Consider the following 21389-nt stretch of genomic DNA (forward strand, 5'->3'; position numbering starts at 1 on the left):
CGAAGGACACACAGTGCACTATCGATTTCGTCCTAATGTTGGGACCGACAGGCTGGATTCATGTGACTCATGAAAATTAGTATTGACGAGGGTTTGATTTGGTAGATGCTGAGGGACTTTTCCACAGTCGGAAACTCTTTCTTCTCTCTTTCTCTTCCCTCCCCCCCCCCCACCAATCTGCTTCTGTTACTGACATTGCAGTAACCATCACTAATCTTTTTCTGCCCCGCCTTCTGATTTCATTTTTCTCTCAATGGCTCTGCTTCGTGATTCTGCGTACGACGTGTGGGCTTTAGTGTGCACGAGAGTTTGTCACAGAGAGCCACATCCTTGTGCAGACGAAAGGGAAGTGAAACATGCCACAAAAATGTTGGAAACATTAATTAAAACCATACGACCCTCACCCCCATTCATATGCACTCAATAGTGATCTCTTAAGACTTCCTGTATCTGCTTTGTGCCTGATACAGTTCTCGTCAGCTACTAACAAAGGGTTAATTGTTTAAAATGTAAGTAGGAGGTATTTTAATTCCATATGGAATTTTTGATTTTTTCAGGATATTGAGCAAGATATTCTGTGAGTGGTAGGCAGAGCTAAGGTAACTCCAGCAGTTTCTCTTAGTTGCGGTGTAAGGTCCTCAAAATCTTCCAGTGTCAGGTGTGATGTCCCATTTTCCAGTTAACAGACGCACCGTTATGACAAGATGCAATGCTCAGAAATATAGCATGGGAGATCTGGCAGAAACTCATAAATAATCATAATTTCGGAGAGAGAAGGGGGGAAGAAAAACCACCTTGAGGAACGTCTCAAGAGCTAGGAGTGCGTGATAAGTTGGTTTGGCCTGGACATGTGACGGCGAGATTTTTGGAATGTTGTTTACCGTCTGCCTCGTTTGTGAAAAGCGCCCTCGACTTGTGATTTTGGCCAGGGTCGAATCAGCCGAGTACGCGGAGCAGTGCGGGGAGAAGACGGGTGCTGTGAGGGATAGTCGGTATTGATGGGTGCAGGGCTCGGTTAATGAAGGTCAGGTAAGGGGCAGTGACCTGCTTGCAAGGGAGATGGGCTGTTCAAAGGTAAACCTGAGACGCCCTCGCTCGCTAACTCGTTGGTTGGCTTTGTCGTAAGTAGCCTGCTTGGAGCAGGTAAATTTTCCGATCGACTTAAATGTTGTTGCTGTGTGTGCGGTTTTAGTCACATGGCGCACGCGAAATGCATCGCGTGCCACTCGCCGTTGCACGCATCAGGCGATGTAATCAGAAAGAGTGAGAGAGGGAGGGATAACGAAGGTGTGGAATGTACACTTTTCCGAGGTGATTGGTAAGCAGATAAATTTGTTGTTAAGTTCAGGCCAGCAGGAAGGGGATGTTGTGGGTGGGTGGAGATGGTTGCAAGGATGTTGTCGCAGTGTGAAGTTGGTGTGGTGTGTGTGTGGGCCGAGGACTGATTTTGCGCTTGCTGGCGGCTTCCCCACCCACCCTCCTCTCATCAAATGGCGTAGCGGCAGTGCATCTGCTGGTAGCTACTGCGTGTAGTTTGACCCGTGTTGGCGCCTGAAGACACCGACCAGCGCACATTGCAGAAGCTCGGAAAGAAAAAAAAAAGAAACTCACCTCCATTTAATACGGTACAGATGTGTGTCGGTATGTGTGGATGGGTGGGGAAGGGGAGATGAGAGAAATGAAGATAATTTCAGTTACAAAGTGCACACAAAAGTACATTAGCGTGACAAAGAGCAGACAGGCTGGGGATGGAGGAGGGGATGAGGGTTCCAAAGCGGGAAGGTGAAGGTTCAAAGGTGTGTAGCGAAGTGAACCGACTTCACCGATTTGGTCATCAGTCGGGGCTCATTCGGAACGCACAGAACTGGCAAGGAGGTAGGATGGGGTGTGAGAGGCGAGGCTGATTCTGCTGCTTTATAGAGATTAAAAAAAAGCGGGGTGAGCACCTGTCTAGCCAAGGTTCATGCCTATCAAGGAGGTTGTTTCCTTGCATACTGTTAAAGACGAGAGCCAATCGAATTGTCGTGCATTGGGAAACTTCAACACCCACTCCCACCCCACAATCCTACACGTGGCAGGTGACCGACAGACAGATCAAGGCGCGAGCTTGCCTGGCAGTGCCCTCGCCTCGTTGTCCCGATGACCATGTCGCTGGTCCTCCTTTAACAGTGGGACCTGGGGTTAGGCGCATGCATCAATAATGGCAACGAAGACGGAGTTGTTGAGGCCAAGAGCTTGCAGACCGTTGTGTAGTTGTGAGGCGCTCCATGTCGTAATGTCCGACTTGCCGACAGTCGAATGTCAAAACTAAGTGTCACTTGAAGTAGTCAGGATTGGGTGGAGGGGATGAAGTAGAACAGCGCGTCCATCGTGGGTCTGAGCTTTAATTTGAAGGGATGTTGGTGGTCAGATGTCTCTGCAGGTGTTAAAGCGATCCGTTTTGGTGAACTTTGAGGAAACACGATATTAAAGGTTAACCGTGCTTTGTATTCAGTGCTCTTAATTCCTTTTGAAGCCAGTAGAAACAGTCTTTTGTGTTCTTTGTCATAAGACGGAAACTGCAATGTCGACTGAACAACTGATCAACAGCACGAAAGACTTGTCTTATGCCCTCGATACAGATGTTTTCCCGGCGAATATTTTCTTTCTTTTTCGGTATGTTAACCAGACCATAAGAAAATACTGGGGCTGCTGACACATGTCGCAAATGGGATGAAAAGTTCTGCCCGCGGAATGTTAAAACATCTTTACCGTTAGTGCCGATAATCTGCAAACCGTTTACACAGAAGGGAATTAGCAGACAGTTACAAAATGAAGACCACTGAATGTCACCAGTCCTGTTTGAGGAGAAACAGAAAAAAGTCATGTTCCAAACTGCAGCATCTTGAAGCTGGTTCGTTTTATTCCGAGTGTATCAGTCGATCTATCCAATGAAATAATTTACAAACGATGTTATCGCTAGGAGACTGTAATACTCAGCACAGCCCACAGCACGAGTCTTTGAACTGATTTGACTAGCCAGGGCCAGTCGCCCGATGCTCACCATGCTGAGCTTGTGTAAAGCATGAAGGACCATACTCAACATGCCATGTAGACTGTCCAAATGTTGCTGATCATATTCCGCCACAACGGAAGAGGACTTGACTAAAATTTCTTAGTCTTGTTAAGGTTTTTGAATGAAGGTATGGAGTACGATCCCATTGAAGGGGAGTAGAGTTGAGCGGATTAAACTGAGGGGAGTGGGACACGGAGTCGTGTGCCCTTAATGAGATGCCTTAAATGAACCGCGTGATATAGATATTTTAGCTTTTTTTTGCATTCAATTAGGCCCGGCAGGTAGGGCTGATTGATGTGCATGCCACCCAGTCCTGAGTAATGAACTGGTTTCTAGATAGTTTTGCTGTGTTAAGTTTGTAAATGTTAGGAGGAAGCATATAATGGAAAACGTCTGACAAAAGTGTTAAGAAATTTTAACAACAATCAGACTAGGCTTGTTACTGGTTACATAGAGTGCAGTCCTTTTGCTGCACCAGTGTACAAACTTTTTAAAATTTCCTTAACAAACAGAAGCAAATGCCGGAATGTTTACGAGTGTGATGAATTGGTAAAATGGATGGCTATGGTTGGAGGAGTTGCTTACGGTCTTTCCCATTACCTCTGGAAAGCTCAACCTCATTTGTAGATGTGTTTTCTGTTTAGAGTTTTATTATAATTATTATTAAAGGAATGAATACATAGTTGTATTCCCAATGGCGCGCTCATATCTTGATGCTTGAATAAGAATTCTCTGGACGCCACATAGAAGTTGCCTTGTTGTCCAGCAGTCGTCGCTTTCACCGCTACGGCCGGAAGAACCGGAGAAGAGGATAGAAGAGAAGGAATGCTTTCATTTAAACAAAATGTTCAACAGTCCCCGTGATATTTTTCATCTCCCCTTCTTCCATCCCCTAAATCGATCGGCAGCAATTGAGATGAGAAAGTCATAAATCTATAGCGAGGTGGGAGTGGCTGCCAGTCAGGCCTGGCCGCCGTCGGTCTGGCGGGGCAACACGGCGGCGCTTCAACTAGAAACCGCGACCAGGTGTGTAATTAAAGGAAGTGTTTGTAGATGGCAAACTCTGGTGGGGTGGGTGGCGGAGGAGGGGCAAATGGCTGCTGTTGCTGCTTTTGCAGCTCTTCCCGTTACCATCATCGCGACCTTTACTTGCATGTTGCAGCTTCATCCGATACACTTGCGACCGCCATCCTGTCTCTTGTTGGCTCATTAACCTCGCTTTTCTCTTCTACTCCCCGATTCCGTGCAGTCTCTTCGATCTCTTTCTGTATTCGCGCGCGTGCACATGGAGAAGTAGTCCACAACAGCTTGTCCCTAGATGCAGCACTACTGTGACGTCACAACGGGCTGCAGTGCAGTGGAGAATTTGAATTAACCCTTGCAAACGGCGGAATCTTTGCCTTGTATTCTTATTCACTTTCGGAACGTTCGGACCTTTCGCTCTGGAAAGGAAATGGCACCAAGGGAAGTAATTTTTCTTAGATATAGCAGAGTGTATTCAGACCAGGTGACAAAATGTCAAGAGTAATATGACAAGATAAAAATAATTTGCATAAGATATTGACCCAATCCTTCCCATGAAGCAGTCACTTTTTCGCGTGGTACATGGTACCGGGTTTAAAATCCTCATGGATGTGTGTGTGTGTGCATATATATATATATGAGCTGCTCTCTGATAAGCTGATTTTTGAGTTGTTACTTGCACAGACTGCATTCTTGGCCCTTTCTTTTTTCCTTGTCCCACCCCTCTCACTAAGTGTGGGTAGGGAAGATGCGAGGCAGCAGGAGCAAGTCTGAAGCCAAACTGCTGATAATACACGGGGAAGGGATGAACATAACACATTGATTGCAATTACCTGTGCTATTGGCCTGTCAAGGCGCCAGCTAATATGGAGGCAAGTCGGAGATTTACTGCCGCTTAAGCAACGCAGGTTTCCTGCGAAGATCTGAGGATGGGGGCCAAAGAAGCAGGGATTGGGCACATGGAAGATGTTAAAATGGAATAGAAAGGTAATTTTGCGTTATTTTACGCCAGGTGCCTTTTTCAGGGGAGGAGGGTTGGTTTGTTAGGGTCTTTTCGGTGTTTGTATTCGTTGCTGATGTGAAGCTCCTCATTGTGTCTTTATTTATTCTTGCTGTATCAGTAATATAAATCCCGTTCTGCAGTTGCCAGATAAATTTCTGATGGTAGCTGCTAAAAGTTTATTAATTAATATCTAGAAAGATTTTGTTTTGCATTCACGTTCAATAGCATACATATTAAGTTTTGAAATACTTTATTTTCCTGTTGGGACTCTCCTCAGTCTCAGAGAAATGCAGTATTAGCTGAAACTGAAAAACTGAAAATAAAATCCATTTCTGAACGAGCCTTTGGTTGATTTATTGCTGTATCAGTTTTTCTTTTGTTTTTCAGAGGTGACTATCAAGCAGCTTAAGGAAAAACTTCGGGAGTATGAGGAAAAACTTGAAACAACAGCTGAGGTATGACTAGTACATTTGTTTTGATTAGTGCTCTTGGTCGCTGTCTGTCATCTCTGTTATGCTGTAATTTCTCTCTCTGTGTGTATGTACATTCTCTATGTCACTAGTCTCCCTCCACAAATTTGATGGACAAAGGTATTTTCAGCATTTGGGCAAATCCATCCCTCCATACGACTTGGCAGTATTGCAAATATCTTAGTAATTTAGAGTGCCCATTGTTTTAATGTGTAAATTTTCAGAAATGTTCGGTTCTCTGGTTGCTTGAGCAAGTAGCTCGCACGCAAATCATGGGCAGCTGCTGTAGACTAAGGGATTTGCAAAGCGGTCGCTTTTATTGATTTTTGATGGATACCGGGAGAGGAGTAAATGCCATCAGTTAAACTTGGCGTAAGGATGATTCATTAGTGAAAGACCCATTAAAGATTTTCTGGATGTTGAGCTGCCTTTCCCTCCTTTCCTCTTTTTTTCCGAGACCTTTGCGTGGGCTGAGTAATAGCACAGTGTTTAGTAACATTCCGTGTTTTTGATGGCCTCCCAGACATGGGTTATGACCTTAACAGCCAAGGCGAACTGCCGACTACAAACCGTTGGCTGTCATTTTGTCTCGTCCGTGGATGTATGTCGACTTTTGGTGTCTGCCATTGATCTGTGCATTTTGCTGACCTCTTTTGTGAAATGTTCTGTCTGTGCCAGGTAGTTTCTACTGACCGACATCTTCGTCCACTAGCGGTCTGCAGTTTATTCTTTATCGCTTAACCATCTTGTCTGAAGTTTTCTGCTTTACGGGATTAGTTTTCTCCACTTCAGATTTCACTTTCTTGACTGCGAACCAAGTCGTGTTGTTTGGTCCACATGCCATGTGTTTTATGGATACATTTTCCGCAGATTAAAATTCCATTCTGTGAGTGGGGACGATGTCGACTAGAAGTTCATTAAAGTCAAAACATCCTGTAGTGTTCAGACAGACATTTCTCTACCTCGCCTTGACTGCGGGATCAGGCTTCATCTTGTTGTGTCTGTATATTTGTTTTGTATTGATTTGTTTCGGTCTGTATATGTGTGCTGTTTATCTTGAATCTATATTTGTATAGTACTGTTTAATTTCTTACAACGCCCTGAGCCCACTAGAATGTGAAAGTCGTTACAATTATGATGATGATTACATTTGTGGGACTGGGATATAGTTTAATGTTCGGAATACCTGTCGTGAGTTCCCCGAAGATCACCTGCAGTGCACATAGTGAAACAGTTAATTTTATTCGACTAGTTCCAAGTCAGACAGTCTCAAATACGAATAGTTAGCCAGTTAGAACCGGAATGTGTACATATTTTCTGCAGTATATTCTTTCTGCCACTAAAGGCTGGCGGCTAGTGAAGACACCAGGTTCTTCATTGGATAGCTACTCGTTGCGGTGAAGATCGCAAGATCTCTTTTTATCTCGTCTCGGAGCACATGTTCTTCTCCCAGCTTGTGACACTTGTTCACACGGGTAACCGTCGGGGGTGTGGTGGAGCGGGCTATGGGGTATTCCGGCTTCTTTTCCCTTTATCATTCCTTCTCCCCAGTAAAGTGAAAAATGATAGGAAAAAACTTGATAGAAGAACACCAAAACAGTTTCCTACCAACCATTAACCAGGAAGTCACCTTTGTGGTGGCAGTCCTATGCTCTCCAGTGAGTTCTACAGATAGTCCTGTACCATAGTGGGTAGAACGGGACCTTGTCATCACTAAGGGTCACCACTTCCTGGGTTCATATCTCGTCTTGGGGCACGCCCTCGTGTGACACAAAATATCTTGTTCAGCTCGCCAAGTCCAGAGCGAGATGTTTAGAAGTTGTCAGCGCCACTGCGGCGGTGACATCGAAACACAGTTTGGAAAGACATCGATCGTGTGCCAGCACCTTTGCCGCAGCCATTTGCAGCTTGGAAAGGCAATCAGTCATCTCACAGGAGCTTTGTCTCCAAGAACTTTAAAGACAGGGAGGTTGGGAGTCAGGAGACAAAGGTTCAGCGCCTACATTCTAAGTTTCGATAGTTAGAAACACTTCTTAACCGGACAGTTATGGACAAATGTTTGGCCAGGTTTGTATGTTACGGTTATACAGATACCTTCTCAAACTTGCTCAAATGTTGGTCTATATTTTGTAGGCTTTAGTGAAGGTATCAGATCAAAATATTTGTATTACCGAAACACGATGGAGGTAACAAGCGTTCAAGAAGAGATTAAATCGTCCATGTCGCATTATCTTGGTATCTGACACCTGGCGCTGGGGCATACTAGTCCGTAGTATGACTATATGACAGTGTTTCCACGACACCCATACGTTCGCGAAATTTGCTAGTCACAAATACACAAATAATAATACACATGTACACAGAGCGGTCAAGCAAGGGGAGCATGTAAAAATCAGAAAGATGAAGGTACGTGACAGAATGACTCATAAATGTAGTCACATGTCCTGATGTAGGGAAGCGAAGTGTTATACTGCTACTGTTACAACACTCGCTCATCTCATGCCAGCTTTTTGTGAGGGCGGCGCACATCTTTTCCTCGCTACTTTACCTTCCCTAACCCGTCAGGGAGTCTGGTACCTACTCCACTATAGGGTGAACCGAGTGGTCAGGTACCTACTCCACAGCAGGTCAACTGAAGGAGGTGAAAGTTCGCTGTGCCATACGGGAGTCGAACCGACTTGTGTGCTGGTTAAGCCGCCGCTGCTCTTTTTTTTTTCTCTCTTCGCAGTGGAGCGAACTACTAACTGCTTACCTCCCCCTCGTAAACGGTATGGCATCCCAAAGCGGCCAGAATTTCTGGGTCCAACCGTCAGAGTTGTAAGGGAATGGGGACATTTTCTTTATACTGCGCTTCTTTTTTCTTTTTATTCCCCTTTATTGAAGCAGTTATTTATATTTTTAAATCTTTCATTTATCGATTTGAGCAATAAACTGAGCAGAGATAAATTTTTATCGTTTTTCCTTTTCGTGCGTGCGTGCCTATGGGTAGGTGAGTGGGTGAATGGGGGAGGTGTGGAAACTGTTGGACGTATTGATACGAACAGCAGCGTGTTGTCTTCCCTTGCTCGCAAGTAACGAGAAGACCGCATAGCTTTTGCCTGCTCCGTCTAAAACATCAACCACACAACAGACAACACTCGGACAGTTTAACACACTTCATTGAAAGACGTGAACACGCTCACGTGCACACGGGGGAAGGGTTTGAGCATAACCGTTTGCGTGCACCGGCAGGCGATGACGTTTTGCGCTGTAGGCCTCTGACGTCAGGACCAAGTTCTTGCCTTAGCTGAAGCGTATTGCTCCGCGAAGCGGCGTCGTTGTCGTCGTCGTCGGGCGGAGTTCGAGAGAGCGTGGAAGACGCAGACATCCGTGACCTGTGGTCGCAGACGTGGACTCGTGTCAGGAGGCTCGCGGCCAGCAGTCAAGGGGAGGAAAAGCTGCAAGCATGCGCCATCGATCCGGGTAGGGATTCACTTCCGGTAGAGCGTGCCTGCTGGCTGTTTGCGGGGAGGTGGGTGGGTAGGTGGAGAGGACGCTGGTGAGACTGACTACAAGCGCATCTGAGGCAAAGCGTCCATAAAACAAAAATTAAGTAGTGGGTGGGTCGTTTATTGAAAACTGTTTTCTTTTCGCCCTACGCATTCCGATGAAACAACTTCTGTGTGTGTGGATGGGTGGGTGAGATGGGAACGTTTTGTCAGCGGGCTTTGTTTGAAAAACGAATGAAAACTATCCATGCGTGTCTAAGCTAGACCTCCCAAGAACTGATGTCTCTTTACGCAACAGCCTTTCACTTTGAACGGGGTGGGGGTAGGGAGTTCGTTTAATTGTCACCCCTGCCCCAGCTCCCCAATAAAGCAACGAATAAAAGTAATAAAATAAACTCCAACCAAGATACACCAAGAGTCCCAAGACATCAGTGAACCTGTGAAAGTGATCAGTTTTTGGTCACATGCCCCGCTCCTTGAGGCCGCCGACAGAGGGCGCAGTTTGAGGGGCTGGTATGTAGATCGACCTGTTGTTCGGCGCCGCTCAAAGCGTCACGGGGTGTAACTCGAGTCGATGCAAGTCGTGTCCTTGATAGCTGCCCATCTCGAGACACAACCGACACAAAGCTGTGTGAGGGGACGTGCGCTCGCGTGCATCTGTGTGTCTGTGTGTATGTGAGAGAGAGCCCGATCGAGTGATTGATAAAGCCTGAGGCTGAGACTTGTCGAGCAAGCCACGATCTGGTAAAGAAGAAGTTGATCTGGTAAGGAGGGACTGAAGGAGAACGATACACATTAGCTTTCCGAGTCTCCAAACTGGAGACACCGTAGACACCAGAGTGTGGTTGGGTAGTGCTGAGGTGGAGACGTGGGGGGAGCTGCTCTCCATACACGGGAGGGGCGAGGAGGCTAATAGAGATGAGCGCAACACAATTATTCGAGGGTCCGCAGTTCTCTCCTGGTTAAAGCCAGTCAGCCGTCACGGCCCTCGCTTACTGTGGTGGCCAAGCGTAGTGCTGAACCCCTCGAGAGCAGCCGCCATAAAAATGTGGTTTTATAAGTTAGTGTCGAGACGTCGAGCCCAGGCGTTCTGCTTGCGTGGGGCGATCGAAGGAGAAACAATGGAGAAAAACACTTACTTTTTATGTAACGGAGCTTGTGGAGAGGATGGGAGGGGGAATTTTCATGCTGGAAGGGAAGGAGAGAATAAGGGCTTGCATTGGAGGGTTAGCGGACTTTAAAACAGTTACGAGCGGCTGCACCGGTTTTTTTTTTTTTTTATTTATTAAATACTGTCGATGTAGGAGAGGTCGGCGTGAAGTGGGGGAATCGGCTGCGAGTGGGAGGGTGAGAGCGAGAGGAAGCAGAAGACACCGGGGATCAATCAAGAGTGAATGCGTGACAGAATGGGATCACACGCTCTTCTCCTCCCCTCTCCTCTGTCTCCCTCCCTCTCTCTCACACACCCTCACTCGCTCACCTGTGGCTCATATAGAGCCAGGTAGGAAGGAAGAACCTATCTATACCTGTTCATGTGACAAGCGTAATCTACCGGCGCGCTTCCCCCATCGCCAGCCGTGTCCGCGCGCTTGACTGGGTCTGGCGAGGCTGGCCGCCCAGAGTGGAGGCTTATCTTCCCCTCCCTCGCACGGCTCTGACGATGCCAGAGTGATGACTGAGAGACGAGCGAGAGCATTGCTGAGATCGATTCTTTGGCCGTCGGGTGTCTTTATAATATCATTGTCATCCTCCTTGCATCGTCGACGGCGTCGTCATCGTCGTCATCGTGACACATGGCGGTGAGACGGGACTTTCTGATTGAAGGTCAGTTTAAAAAAAAAAATTGGTGTTGATGTGCGGTTACAGGTCACTTTCACTCTGAGTGTAACCGAAACGAGGATTCGCTCCCCACCCCACCCCATCTGCCACCTGCCACCTTTTCACTCCTTTTACCCTGGATGGTCCCCTTCCCTTGTAACAGCTGATAGTAGGAGAGCTATTTGTTATCGATTCATTTAAAAATACGCTTTGTTATTCAGTACTGCGGAGCAGGCTAGGAAGTGTGATACATGTAGAAGGTAGCAGTGGGACTTGCTGGTTGGTCCCTATTGTGAAAGTAAAGTCAAGCATGACTGCCCGTTTGGGTTATGAAAGAAAGAGTATGTGCTCACAAATGTCGTGTTTTCCAGCGGAAGAATACTTTGAAGGTTAATACAGGCAGATCGGTTGTGGTTGAGGTTGCCACCCTCCCCTGCTCCCATCCCCCAACAGAATTCTTGTAGATGTAGCTATTAAAGCCAACAGCTTACTGCCTTTGTAGAGTTTGTTGAAATACTTTTGACAGTTTCTGAAGCTAAAACAGCACTCACAAAGCCAAAGATTTGTGAGCAGGAAATTGATACCCTTCTTTGTATGATGATTGAAAGTAATACTCATTAGGACAATACATGAGCACCTGCCTACATACACACTCTTGCTGTGTGACAAATCTTGTCTTGCCAGGCATAAGACCCAGTCTGGCACTTTCTAGGAGATAATGATGACTGGTGATTAGTTTTAGCCAGCGTATGGCCAGACATGTAAGAAGTTGCTGTTGTTTACTGATGATGTAGTTAATTGAAAACATGTGATAGAGCTTGGTTATTTACATCTGGCATAGCGGCATGCAAGATCCTGCAAGCACCGCTGGGACATGCAATTGTTGACATTATGATGCTTGCACCTTGAGTGGGCATGGGCTTCAACTCAGAAGAAAATTGGGAGTGGATGTTGACTTATTCTTTACAGATGAAAATTGAGCCAGGTCCATCTGCTTCAACAAGGCCATGATGAAAATTCATGCATCAAATATGCTGGTTTACTTTTCATGTAATCAATAAAGTTTGGATTTGAACAAAGATAGCAGAATGTAGGGTGGTTCACTTGTAGAACTGAGAAAGTAGAAAGAGGGAGGGGCTTTCTTAAAATTGAAAGAAAAAAGTAGTCTAAGTGGACAAGCTGGTAAGTGGGGTGAAGGAAGGGGGAGAAAATCTGCCAAAATATAGCCTAAAAGATTTGGACCTTCTTCCCTATTAGATATCCAAAGACTTGTTAGCAGTGTCAAAGAGGGCCTAAGTTAAATGGATGTTTACACTGACACTTTCTTCTGAAAGTGAAAACAATTGCCAGTGAAATTGGTGTGGGTAGTCATTTTGTTAAAATCATTATACTGTGGGCAAAAAGTTGTTTACATCCTGCTCTGATAGGCCAGGTCTGTGTGGGCCAGACGTGACCATTGTCTAGAGGAGCCAGATTTGAAACAAAGTGTGACAGCAAATATAAATCAATTAGGAGGACAGAGCGATAGGATGTCACAGTGATGTTCTTGCTGGGCGTTGATCGCTCTTGCGCACATCCTGTTATTGTCCAGCTCTCTGATTGTTACCAGCCGCGCTCCTGTTTCAGCTGCTGTGGCTGATAGTGCACTGAATGGCTCTCCCCCCACTCTGGCCCTCTTCTCCTCCCTGTCCACTACACTGCCCTAATGGTTGCTGGGGGGTGGGGCAGAGGCATTGTTTCATGGCTGGCTGTGTGTATTCTTTCAATCAGTTCTAAACTCTCTAACAACAGACCATGTACATTAAGCATGGTTGATAATGTTTATTTTGATTCATTTTGTCATAGAAAGAATTTATGGTGGTGAATGATGCTAGGCATGACTGAATTAGAGATCGTTCATGGATTAATTTATAAGTAGATGTGTCAAGCAGATACTGATTTTCGGTATGATAAAAGTGATTTAAGTTGTTAGTAGCATATGTTAAGGAACTTTGTGAACAGGATGTGGTAAGAAACATGCTTATACTACGTGCAGGCATAGTGTGTGTGTGAGAAAGAGAGAGGTGGGGGAAGAGAAATTAAGTAATTTTTCAATAGTTATATCCTGTAAACATCATATACCAAGGAATGTCGAACTAGCCTTATTTGTTTATGGCCTTGCTTTGTTCGCTGGGATTCAGTGCTTTATCAGTAGCCTCTCCTCTCACATTGCCATCCTCAAGCGTTTGATGTAATATGCAGGAAACAAGTTTTAATGCTGTGGGCAGGTTTTCATGTCTTTTTCCTCTCCTTCTTTCCTTGTTAAGCTTTGCAGCTAACAAAATCTTGTTAGCTCTTTATTGTCTCTCCAGTACTTGATTTTGTCTCCAATACTTCGTGAAAAATATGCAGGCTCATTGTTTTTGGTTTGAGATCAGCAGTTCATACCAGTCTTTAGGGTGAAGCTGTCAAGGTAAACAAGAGTTAAAATCTAGTTAGTTCCTCAAGCTGCAACACACTGCTCCCTCTTTTCATGGGTTATGATTAGATATGGCTATTTGTCAAGTTCTCAGATTTTTAGTGATCTGAGAGAGTGGTGAAGCAGATGGTGGTGGTGAATTAAATACTAACAGATTATCTGAACATTTAGTTGTAATACTTATTTAGTGATTTGAATGAGGCAAATGATGATGGTTATGGTGGTCAATTAAATAATAGATTATCAAAACATTTAGGCAATAAAGTAAAATTTAAAGAACATACATCAGCTTATAAATTAATTATTATTTTATGTATATTTGAGGTAGTCCACTTATGGATTGAGGTTTAAACCCTACATAGTGCCCATCATCTACACTAAGGTGACCAGACGTTTCGGGGGCAAAAGCGGGACACGCGCCGATGATGGTGTCGTCACCGTCAAAGAACGCAGAAAAAAGTGATTTTTAAAGACAAGCGGGACATTTGATGGACTTGCCAAAAAGCCAGAAAGCGGGACATTGGGCGTCCCGCCCGATGAGCAGGCGGGACACAAGGTCAAAAGCGGGACTGTCTGGTCACCTTATCTACACTTTCCCCAACCCTCTAAAGAGTAAGGTACCCATCCCAAAACTGGGTCAACTGGGGGGAGAGGGGAGTGTGCAACATCACAACAATATCAAACCAGCTAGTGTGTGCAGATTGGACACTCTAATCACTAGGCTATCCTCCCACGCACGCACACACAGACAAGGAGAGTACACACAAAATATACTACAATACAGACATTAAATGCTGTATACATGATAACACAATTTGAAAATATTACTGTTGCAATTATCGTAAAGTGTCTGCCTTGCAGAATGAGTTTTTATAGTTTTAGGGTTTTATTTTTAATGTGGATTTCTTTCAGAATTTGTTGAATTTGCATAATGTAAATTTGTGTATAGCATATTGAGAAAGAAAATCAGTGAAATAGGTTAACTGATTAATTTATGTCTAGAGTTTTGTTGTATTTAAGCACATCAGGGATAGTCTGAGGACGCATATTCAAGGCTATTAATTTGTAGATCCAACAAGAATATTGACTTCAATGACCACAGGATTAATTTGCAAGTGTTTCTTTTCCAAGTAACACATTTACATAAAAACTTCAGCCTGAACTGGAGATATAACCTGCTAAGTAGAAGAGTAGGTGTTAATTGCAGCCACTATTTCAAAAGCAAAGATAACACTTGGCTCACAGTCTCTCAGGTGAGATGTTTACTAGTTCAAAGACTGCAGACCATAAGCATGATAAAAATCTGAAAACACTTATATGTTGCTGAAATGGATTAAAAATTTTATTGCTGAGACTTTGAACAGGATTACTTCATTTCACAGAAAAATATCTGGAAGATGATGTCAACACTGGTTGAGATCACCAGCAACCATGCCAAGATTGTCTCTGTAACCTCTTTGAAAAATTTTTGTATTTGAGAAGTCATCATTGTCATCACGGCAGTGGATATTATTGTCATCACTGTCTCCTTTACCATCACCAGCACGACCACCATTATTAAGATTCCTATATCCTGTATACAAGCCACACCTTGCATGCTGCATTTAAAAAACCCTCATTTTCTTTTATCACAGTGGTTGACTAGCCACAGCCCTAAAGCTATTGATCTCTCAATTTGCAGCACAGTTAATGATACATGTTCTGTTGGTTTGGTTGGGCCATGGTCAGGATATATCCAAAATTCGATGGCTGATCACAGCAGCTCATCAGCAGCTGAAAATGTCTTCTCATTGAGTGGTGTACTCTTCAGCCATTAAGAGTGAAACTCTGTCTTCACAGCAGCAGAAGATGTGGTAGAACCATCATTTCTGCTGCACTGGCTAATTGATACTTGCAGGCATCAGTACAGTACGATGATTTCCCTGCCAGCAGGTGATCGATGCATGATCACAGTGGGAACGTGACAGAGGCAGACATAAGTTGCTATTCATAGCATGTCTGTTTCGAGCCAGTTATCCGTAAAGAAAGGGGGAAAAAAAATTCAGTCTCCTTGTGTTCTCCTTGTGGTTACACCAATTAACTTATCATTGCTGTGTAACCTAAATGCAGATCATTGATAGCATCCCTCTTACAAAGTCTTCAGCTAGCAATCACCTCCAGGCAATTGGCTTTGCTTCACTTCCATAGACTAGAGTTGTGGGTATTTTTCTTTTTTAATAGTGACATCAAGATGTTGTAAATTCCATTGCTTCCAAACATCTGTGGGCTGAGAAAAGGAAGGACAAATTAGGCAGCCAAGGGTGATTTTGTGGAATTTATTTTCACTTTTCCAGAATGCACATTTTTTGTACATGGATAACCTTTACTGTAGTGAAAAACATTGCAGCAATGATGGCTAAAACTTATTTGGTTTGGTATTGTCTTGTAGGCACGTGCCAAAGAAAAAGAACGAGAATTACAAAGGCTTTTTGCCGAGAAGGAGCGACAACTCCAAGAAACGCAGCTATCTGTGGCACGCAAGCTTGGGGAAGCTGAGCAGAAGATCACATCTCTGCAGTCTGGTGAGTACCACTTACTGACATCATTGAAAACTTGCCCACATGGGGAAGACTTGTTAATGGAGAGAGAAAACTCATCAAAGGCTTACTCTTCTCTTTTTTTCCGCTCAATCAACATTAATATATAGAATTCTGCTGTAAACTTTTATCACCTACTTTATTAGGGTGTTGAGCTGTTTGAACTGAACTGAAAAGAGACAAAGCCACCTTTTCTACTTTGTTAGTTGAAAGACAAGTAGATCAGACTTTTTATCATTTTTTTTTTCTAATTTGGTTGTAGCCCTGTTAACCTCCCAGCAAATTATGTAATGTGTACATTACTTCTGTAGAATTTGACACCGCCATTCCATTAAGCAACACATATTTAACTGAAGTACATGCTGAAATATTTAACTGAAGTTCTTGCTGAAATACCTGTAGATAAACTGAGAAAAACAGGAAACATGAGTATCATTCAGCTCAGCTAATCACTACTATGGGCTATCACAGGACAGTAGAGGAGCTATAGCAAGTGTAGGCTAGTGTAGGCACATAACAGTCACTGAACAGATCTCAGCTGATGCTGCCTCAAGGATGAAGATTAAAGAGTAATTCTTTTGTGCCTGCACAGATATAGATGGCAGTACCAATAACAGCCATTGACTGACATCTGTTCACCATCACCAGTTCAAATAGACTTGGTATAATAAGACCTCCCTATTAAGACTTGCTAAAATCTACCATAATCAGGTCGTAACTGAGAGGGGATGTAGTAGGGAGATCCAATCTGCTTACCTTCCAGTAACAATGACTTCAAGCATATGTAAATTCAAATTCATTCATGTAAATGTCAAAATGCAGCTCCATAATGCTTTTCTTTGTCATCTTCGCTTTCACTTGGTCGTGCTTATTCTACTGTTGTTGCGCTTGACTAAAGATTTATAACTAACTCTCCAGGGAAGAGCAGTCAATCAATACACATGTACCGCGGTAGACAAAGACACTTTCTTAAAATGCTGCACTATTTATAGTTTTAAATGTGATTTCTGCAAAATGTCACAGTAAAACAAAAAGTCAGCCAGGAGAATTTTATTTTTTATAAACATGCAAATTCTGGAAGAATGAAGTATAATTGACTGATGTGCGCTGGTAAAGTGATAACAATTAAAAGGGACCAGTCATTTCGACCAAAAACCATATCAGCTTGGCTATATTGACCTCCCGTCTGAGATGTATTGATCCTGCTGTGCCCATACTGTTCCATGTAAAACCACATCATCCCAACAATGAAAGTTTAATCAGCCCAGGCTAAATGAATGCCTGAGCAGTGACACCTGTTTTATATTAACTGAACATCTGCATATGCATTTAATAGGATCTTCCTACCTAAAAAATAATGACGATAAAACTTTTTTTTGGGCAGAAAAAACCCTCAGTGATAAGAGAAAAATCATGTTATGTGCCATCATGTGATTTGTTCTCTGAGTATTGCCCAGTGACCATTTTTTCTTATTGAGATGGTGGCTGAACTAGTTTAAACAGTGTATGGCTGTATTGGTAATATTTGATGTTAATAGCTGCTTCTGTTATTATTGTCTTTTGGGCCTGGATCAGTTTGACTTTTGGTCATTAGGTGGTCGATTCGACTCAGGTGGGTGGTAGATATGACTCAAGCTATGTGATTTGAGTTGCAGTGACCCAGTGAACAAGCAGTCTCTTTCAAAATGTATTCAAAATGTACTTAATTTATTTTTCTTGATTTATTCAGAAAATTGTAGTATAGATTAAACAGTTGATGAGAAGCAGTCTATTTTAAAATATACTTAATTTTTTTTTAATACGAGACTTCTTCGAAAAAAGCCCTAATAGAGCACAAACTGTCAGTTGCAAGTTGGATTGAGGAGATAGTTGCAATACAGATGTTTTTACAGTGAAATACAGCCATGAAAATCTTTGGGTTGTACCTAAGAAGGGGTTGTAATTAATAAGGTTTTGCTTTACCAGCCACAGGGATGAAGTGAGATTATTGTTGATTCCACTGACAGTTAAGAATTTCTTGGCAGTGCATTTTCAGTCCATTGTCAACTCACTAGCCGGCTTTGTCCATAATACACCATTAAAAAAAATTTTGAAAATGCCAGGAGTCGTCTGTGACAGCTTGATGGGGTGCAGCAGACTTACAGGAAGTCTGTGCACGTATATTGATTTAGAAAATGAGATAGTTTACAAGATTCCCTCACTTTTCCCTACAAGGAAAGTCACAAACTTCTTTGGAGAGTTTAAGAGTTTAGCACAGAATTACAAAAATATTAATTTCTGCAGAATGTTCATGAAAAATGAGGAAAAGTTGAAGACCATCGTGATTTTTCCTCATTCTTTTAATTTTAATTTTTTTTTGAGTTTTAATTTTGTAAAGTGAGATCTTTGCTGACAGTAATCTCAGACTAGTCTTTGGTACAATCTACACTGGAGAGTTTTTTTCCATTTGGCAGATATTTTTACATGTTACATAAATTGTGACACCATGAGCTTAATGAATTTTTTAACATACACTTAAGTTACAAAAATATAAAATAATTATAACTAATACTTTATAAAATTTTTATGATACTGGCATTTACTTAACAAGCATTGAAGTGTTTTGGTGAGTTTGTGGTGCTTACATGAGCTAGCAGATGGTTTTCTTTCTGCTGTTCGTAATGACAGCGCTATGCAAGCAATGCTTGTTATCTTGAACAGCTTGGCTGATATTTGGCAAGCAGAGTATTGAATAAGACATTCAGAATAAACATGCAGAAAAAAAGAGATATATGAGTGTGAGGAATTAGTTTTTGGATTGTTGGTATTGTTAAAAGTTCTAGTTTAAAAATTTGTGGAAATACATTTTTCACCTTGATGATGATGGTACTCATTAATAAGGTTTATCTGGTATGCATTTTATGTTGACTGGGAGATACAATATTTTTCAAGCTGCCAATTAACAAGGGAAAAAAAATGCAACCAGGAACTTGATGTGCAGCTGTGTTGTCATTTGCCATCACATCTGATTGCTGTTGCTTGCTTGTGCTTTTAGAAGATTACTTGTTTGTTTTTTGCTGCTGTTTTACGCCATAAGAACTTCACATTATCAGGTAGAATAGACATCTTAAAGTTATTGTCTGATGTACCTAAATGGTGAAGACGATGCCGACAAGCAAGATGGTGGCAGAGTGGTTTTCCCCTAAAGTGATTCTCGGTTATGGTTCCTTATGTCGCCACCCTTGCTTCCCACCATTTGTGTTGGATGGTGGGGCGATAACTGAATTGAGAAATTTCGTTTTGCACATTTCAGCGATTTAGATGATGTTACAAAGTTCAGTAAAATAGTCATGTACAATTGTTTCTTGAAAGTTTCAGCAGGTTTCTTGATGATGCGACCTTGCTTACTCGCCACCATTGAGGGCTTGAGGGGGAAGAGGGCGGGGCGGACCGCGGTTAGCGGTGCAGCCTCGGAGTAGTGGCAAGAACTAGTTTGGAATGCAAAGTTCCGGTGAGAAATGACATTTTATTAACGGTTGACAGAAAAGATTTCCGCAGGAATGCGACAGGGGCTCGTAGAGGCCGTGTTTTTGGGTGCTTACACAATCGCTTTTCATATACGGGATCTTAGATGCAAAGCATTTCTGAAGGACGCCGTTTATTACGACTAGTAATGCGACTTGTACACCGCATTATCCCACTTCACACACGTGTGTGCTCGCCATCTGTTTATCAATACTTGATCTCAATCTAAGACACAAAGATTGTGAAAAATAGGTGAGCAGCAACAACAACAGTCCAGAATAAACTGATCAGCACTGAACAGCTAAATAGAAGTCCGACGACTCGGTCGAAGAGAACTGAACAGTTATAAAAGCAAGTATCAGTTAAAGACTATGAATTCCATCAAACTGTTCACATGTAGACAAGAGAAGTATTTGGAGCGCGTGCTCTAACGCTTGAGACAGTACACAGTGCATCTGATGACGTTTGACGACGTAATCTCGTCAGCGCCATTTCAGTCCGGATGACTGGGCTTAACGGTCATCCTCCATCGTCCCCATTCCGTCTCCAGTACAGGGCACATCTCACGTGTCATGGGAGGAGGGGGACGAACCAGCACAGGATTAGTATTCGGAGGTTAAAGAGACCGGGGTGGTGGGTGGGGAGTGGAGGACAGACGAGAGGGGTGACTGCCGCTGTCACAGGGGTCAGGCGTGGAAAAAGTGATGGAAGGGAGAGCAGAGCGGGGGCGGGGGTGATGTAGACGGATGGGGGTGTGGACAAGACCGAAGACAATAGTTTCTCAGTAAGCTTTATTGATGCGGTTCAGACAGAAAGGGCTCGTCAACTACTCATTAAGAATTTATGAGAGTCCGATGCGTCAGGGGGTCGGTGGTCGCGAGAATGACAAGCTGACAGCACCGCCAGCCTTTTACGCAAATTACGGCACGGATAATACATTTAGCAGGTCCTCCCGTCACCTCCGGATCGGACCTCGAGAAGCACCGCCACGCACGGCACAACTGTCTAATCTACTCCTAAGATTATTGTTTCTGCTGCTTGTTATCCTTTCCCCTGCCCCACCCATCCTGTAAAAAGAGACTGCTGCCCAAGTGTTCATAAGCTGCTCAGTTGTTTGTTTGTTTTTTCTTTTCGCATGAAGATATGAGTGTTGGGTGAAAGTGGTGATGATTGAGGAGAATCAACAAGTGGCTGCAACACCTCCAGATTCATCAGTCTTGGCTTTAAATAATGGGGTTCAATTTTTGTGAAAAATACTACTTGTCAAATGTGGACGAATACCACCAGTGTGTTCTCCAGATACAAGTCTACAAACATCACCATGCCTAGAAAGAGGTCAGCAACACGGACTTGTCAAAGGCTCAGCCAGTAGACGAGCTGGAACCATGTATTAATTAATCGTATCTGTGTACAAACGTGAGATCACAAATCTGACATCTGACATTTTTTGTGTCCTAGCTGTGTAGAGTGTAGGAAATAATATCTTGCATTGAGTTTTAGCTATCAATGAAACCAATCCCATCTTTGAAGTCCACGACAAGCATTTTTGGTCTGTCAAGTTTGACACTAGAAGAGTAGGATGTTCCAATAATAAGAGGCGATAACAGCACAATTGCGACTTTCACAACAGTCATGGGTGTGTCGACGGTCGTTGCTGTCACAGGCCGCCATCGCTTTACTGCGTAGTGTCAAGTTGTTGAGAGCCCGTCGCTTTATCAACAAATGAGCTGTTGAATGATCATTAACATTCATCACACGTACCTCCTATCGTGTACATACAAAAATGCAACTTAGCTAGTTGTTCTTCTCCCCAACTCCCTTTTCCCCTTTCCCCCTTTCCCCCACACCACCTTCGTGATGCAGAGGCACAGGAGAATGTGCGGGACTTGAACACAAGGTCCTCATTCCAATAGTGAGACTTGCGACTAGAGAGTGTGCTTACCACAATCATTAACAGTCCAGGGTCACCCTAAACATGTCTTACACGACTGCTG

General features: G+C 43.5%; 1 protein-coding gene across 8 annotated transcripts in view; it reads left to right on the top strand.

Moving 5' to 3' along the window:
- LOC112562818 (homeobox protein cut-like 1) overlaps window positions 1-21389 on the top strand; it is a 91714-nt gene that overhangs the window by 39930 nt on the left and 30395 nt on the right. For all 8 annotated transcript variants that reach the window (XM_025236343.1, XM_025236336.1, XM_025236338.1 and 5 more), the window contains 2 exons: window positions 5469-5536; window positions 15744-15876. In XM_025236343.1, coding sequence (XP_025092128.1) covers window positions 5469-5536; window positions 15744-15876 — 201 coding nt within the window. The remainder of the gene's footprint in view (window positions 1-5468; window positions 5537-15743; window positions 15877-21389) is intronic.

This window comes from Pomacea canaliculata, linkage group LG4 (assembly GCF_003073045.1).
Source record: "Pomacea canaliculata isolate SZHN2017 linkage group LG4, ASM307304v1, whole genome shotgun sequence".
In the NCBI taxonomy this organism is placed as follows: Eukaryota; Metazoa; Mollusca; class Gastropoda; order Architaenioglossa; family Ampullariidae; genus Pomacea; species Pomacea canaliculata.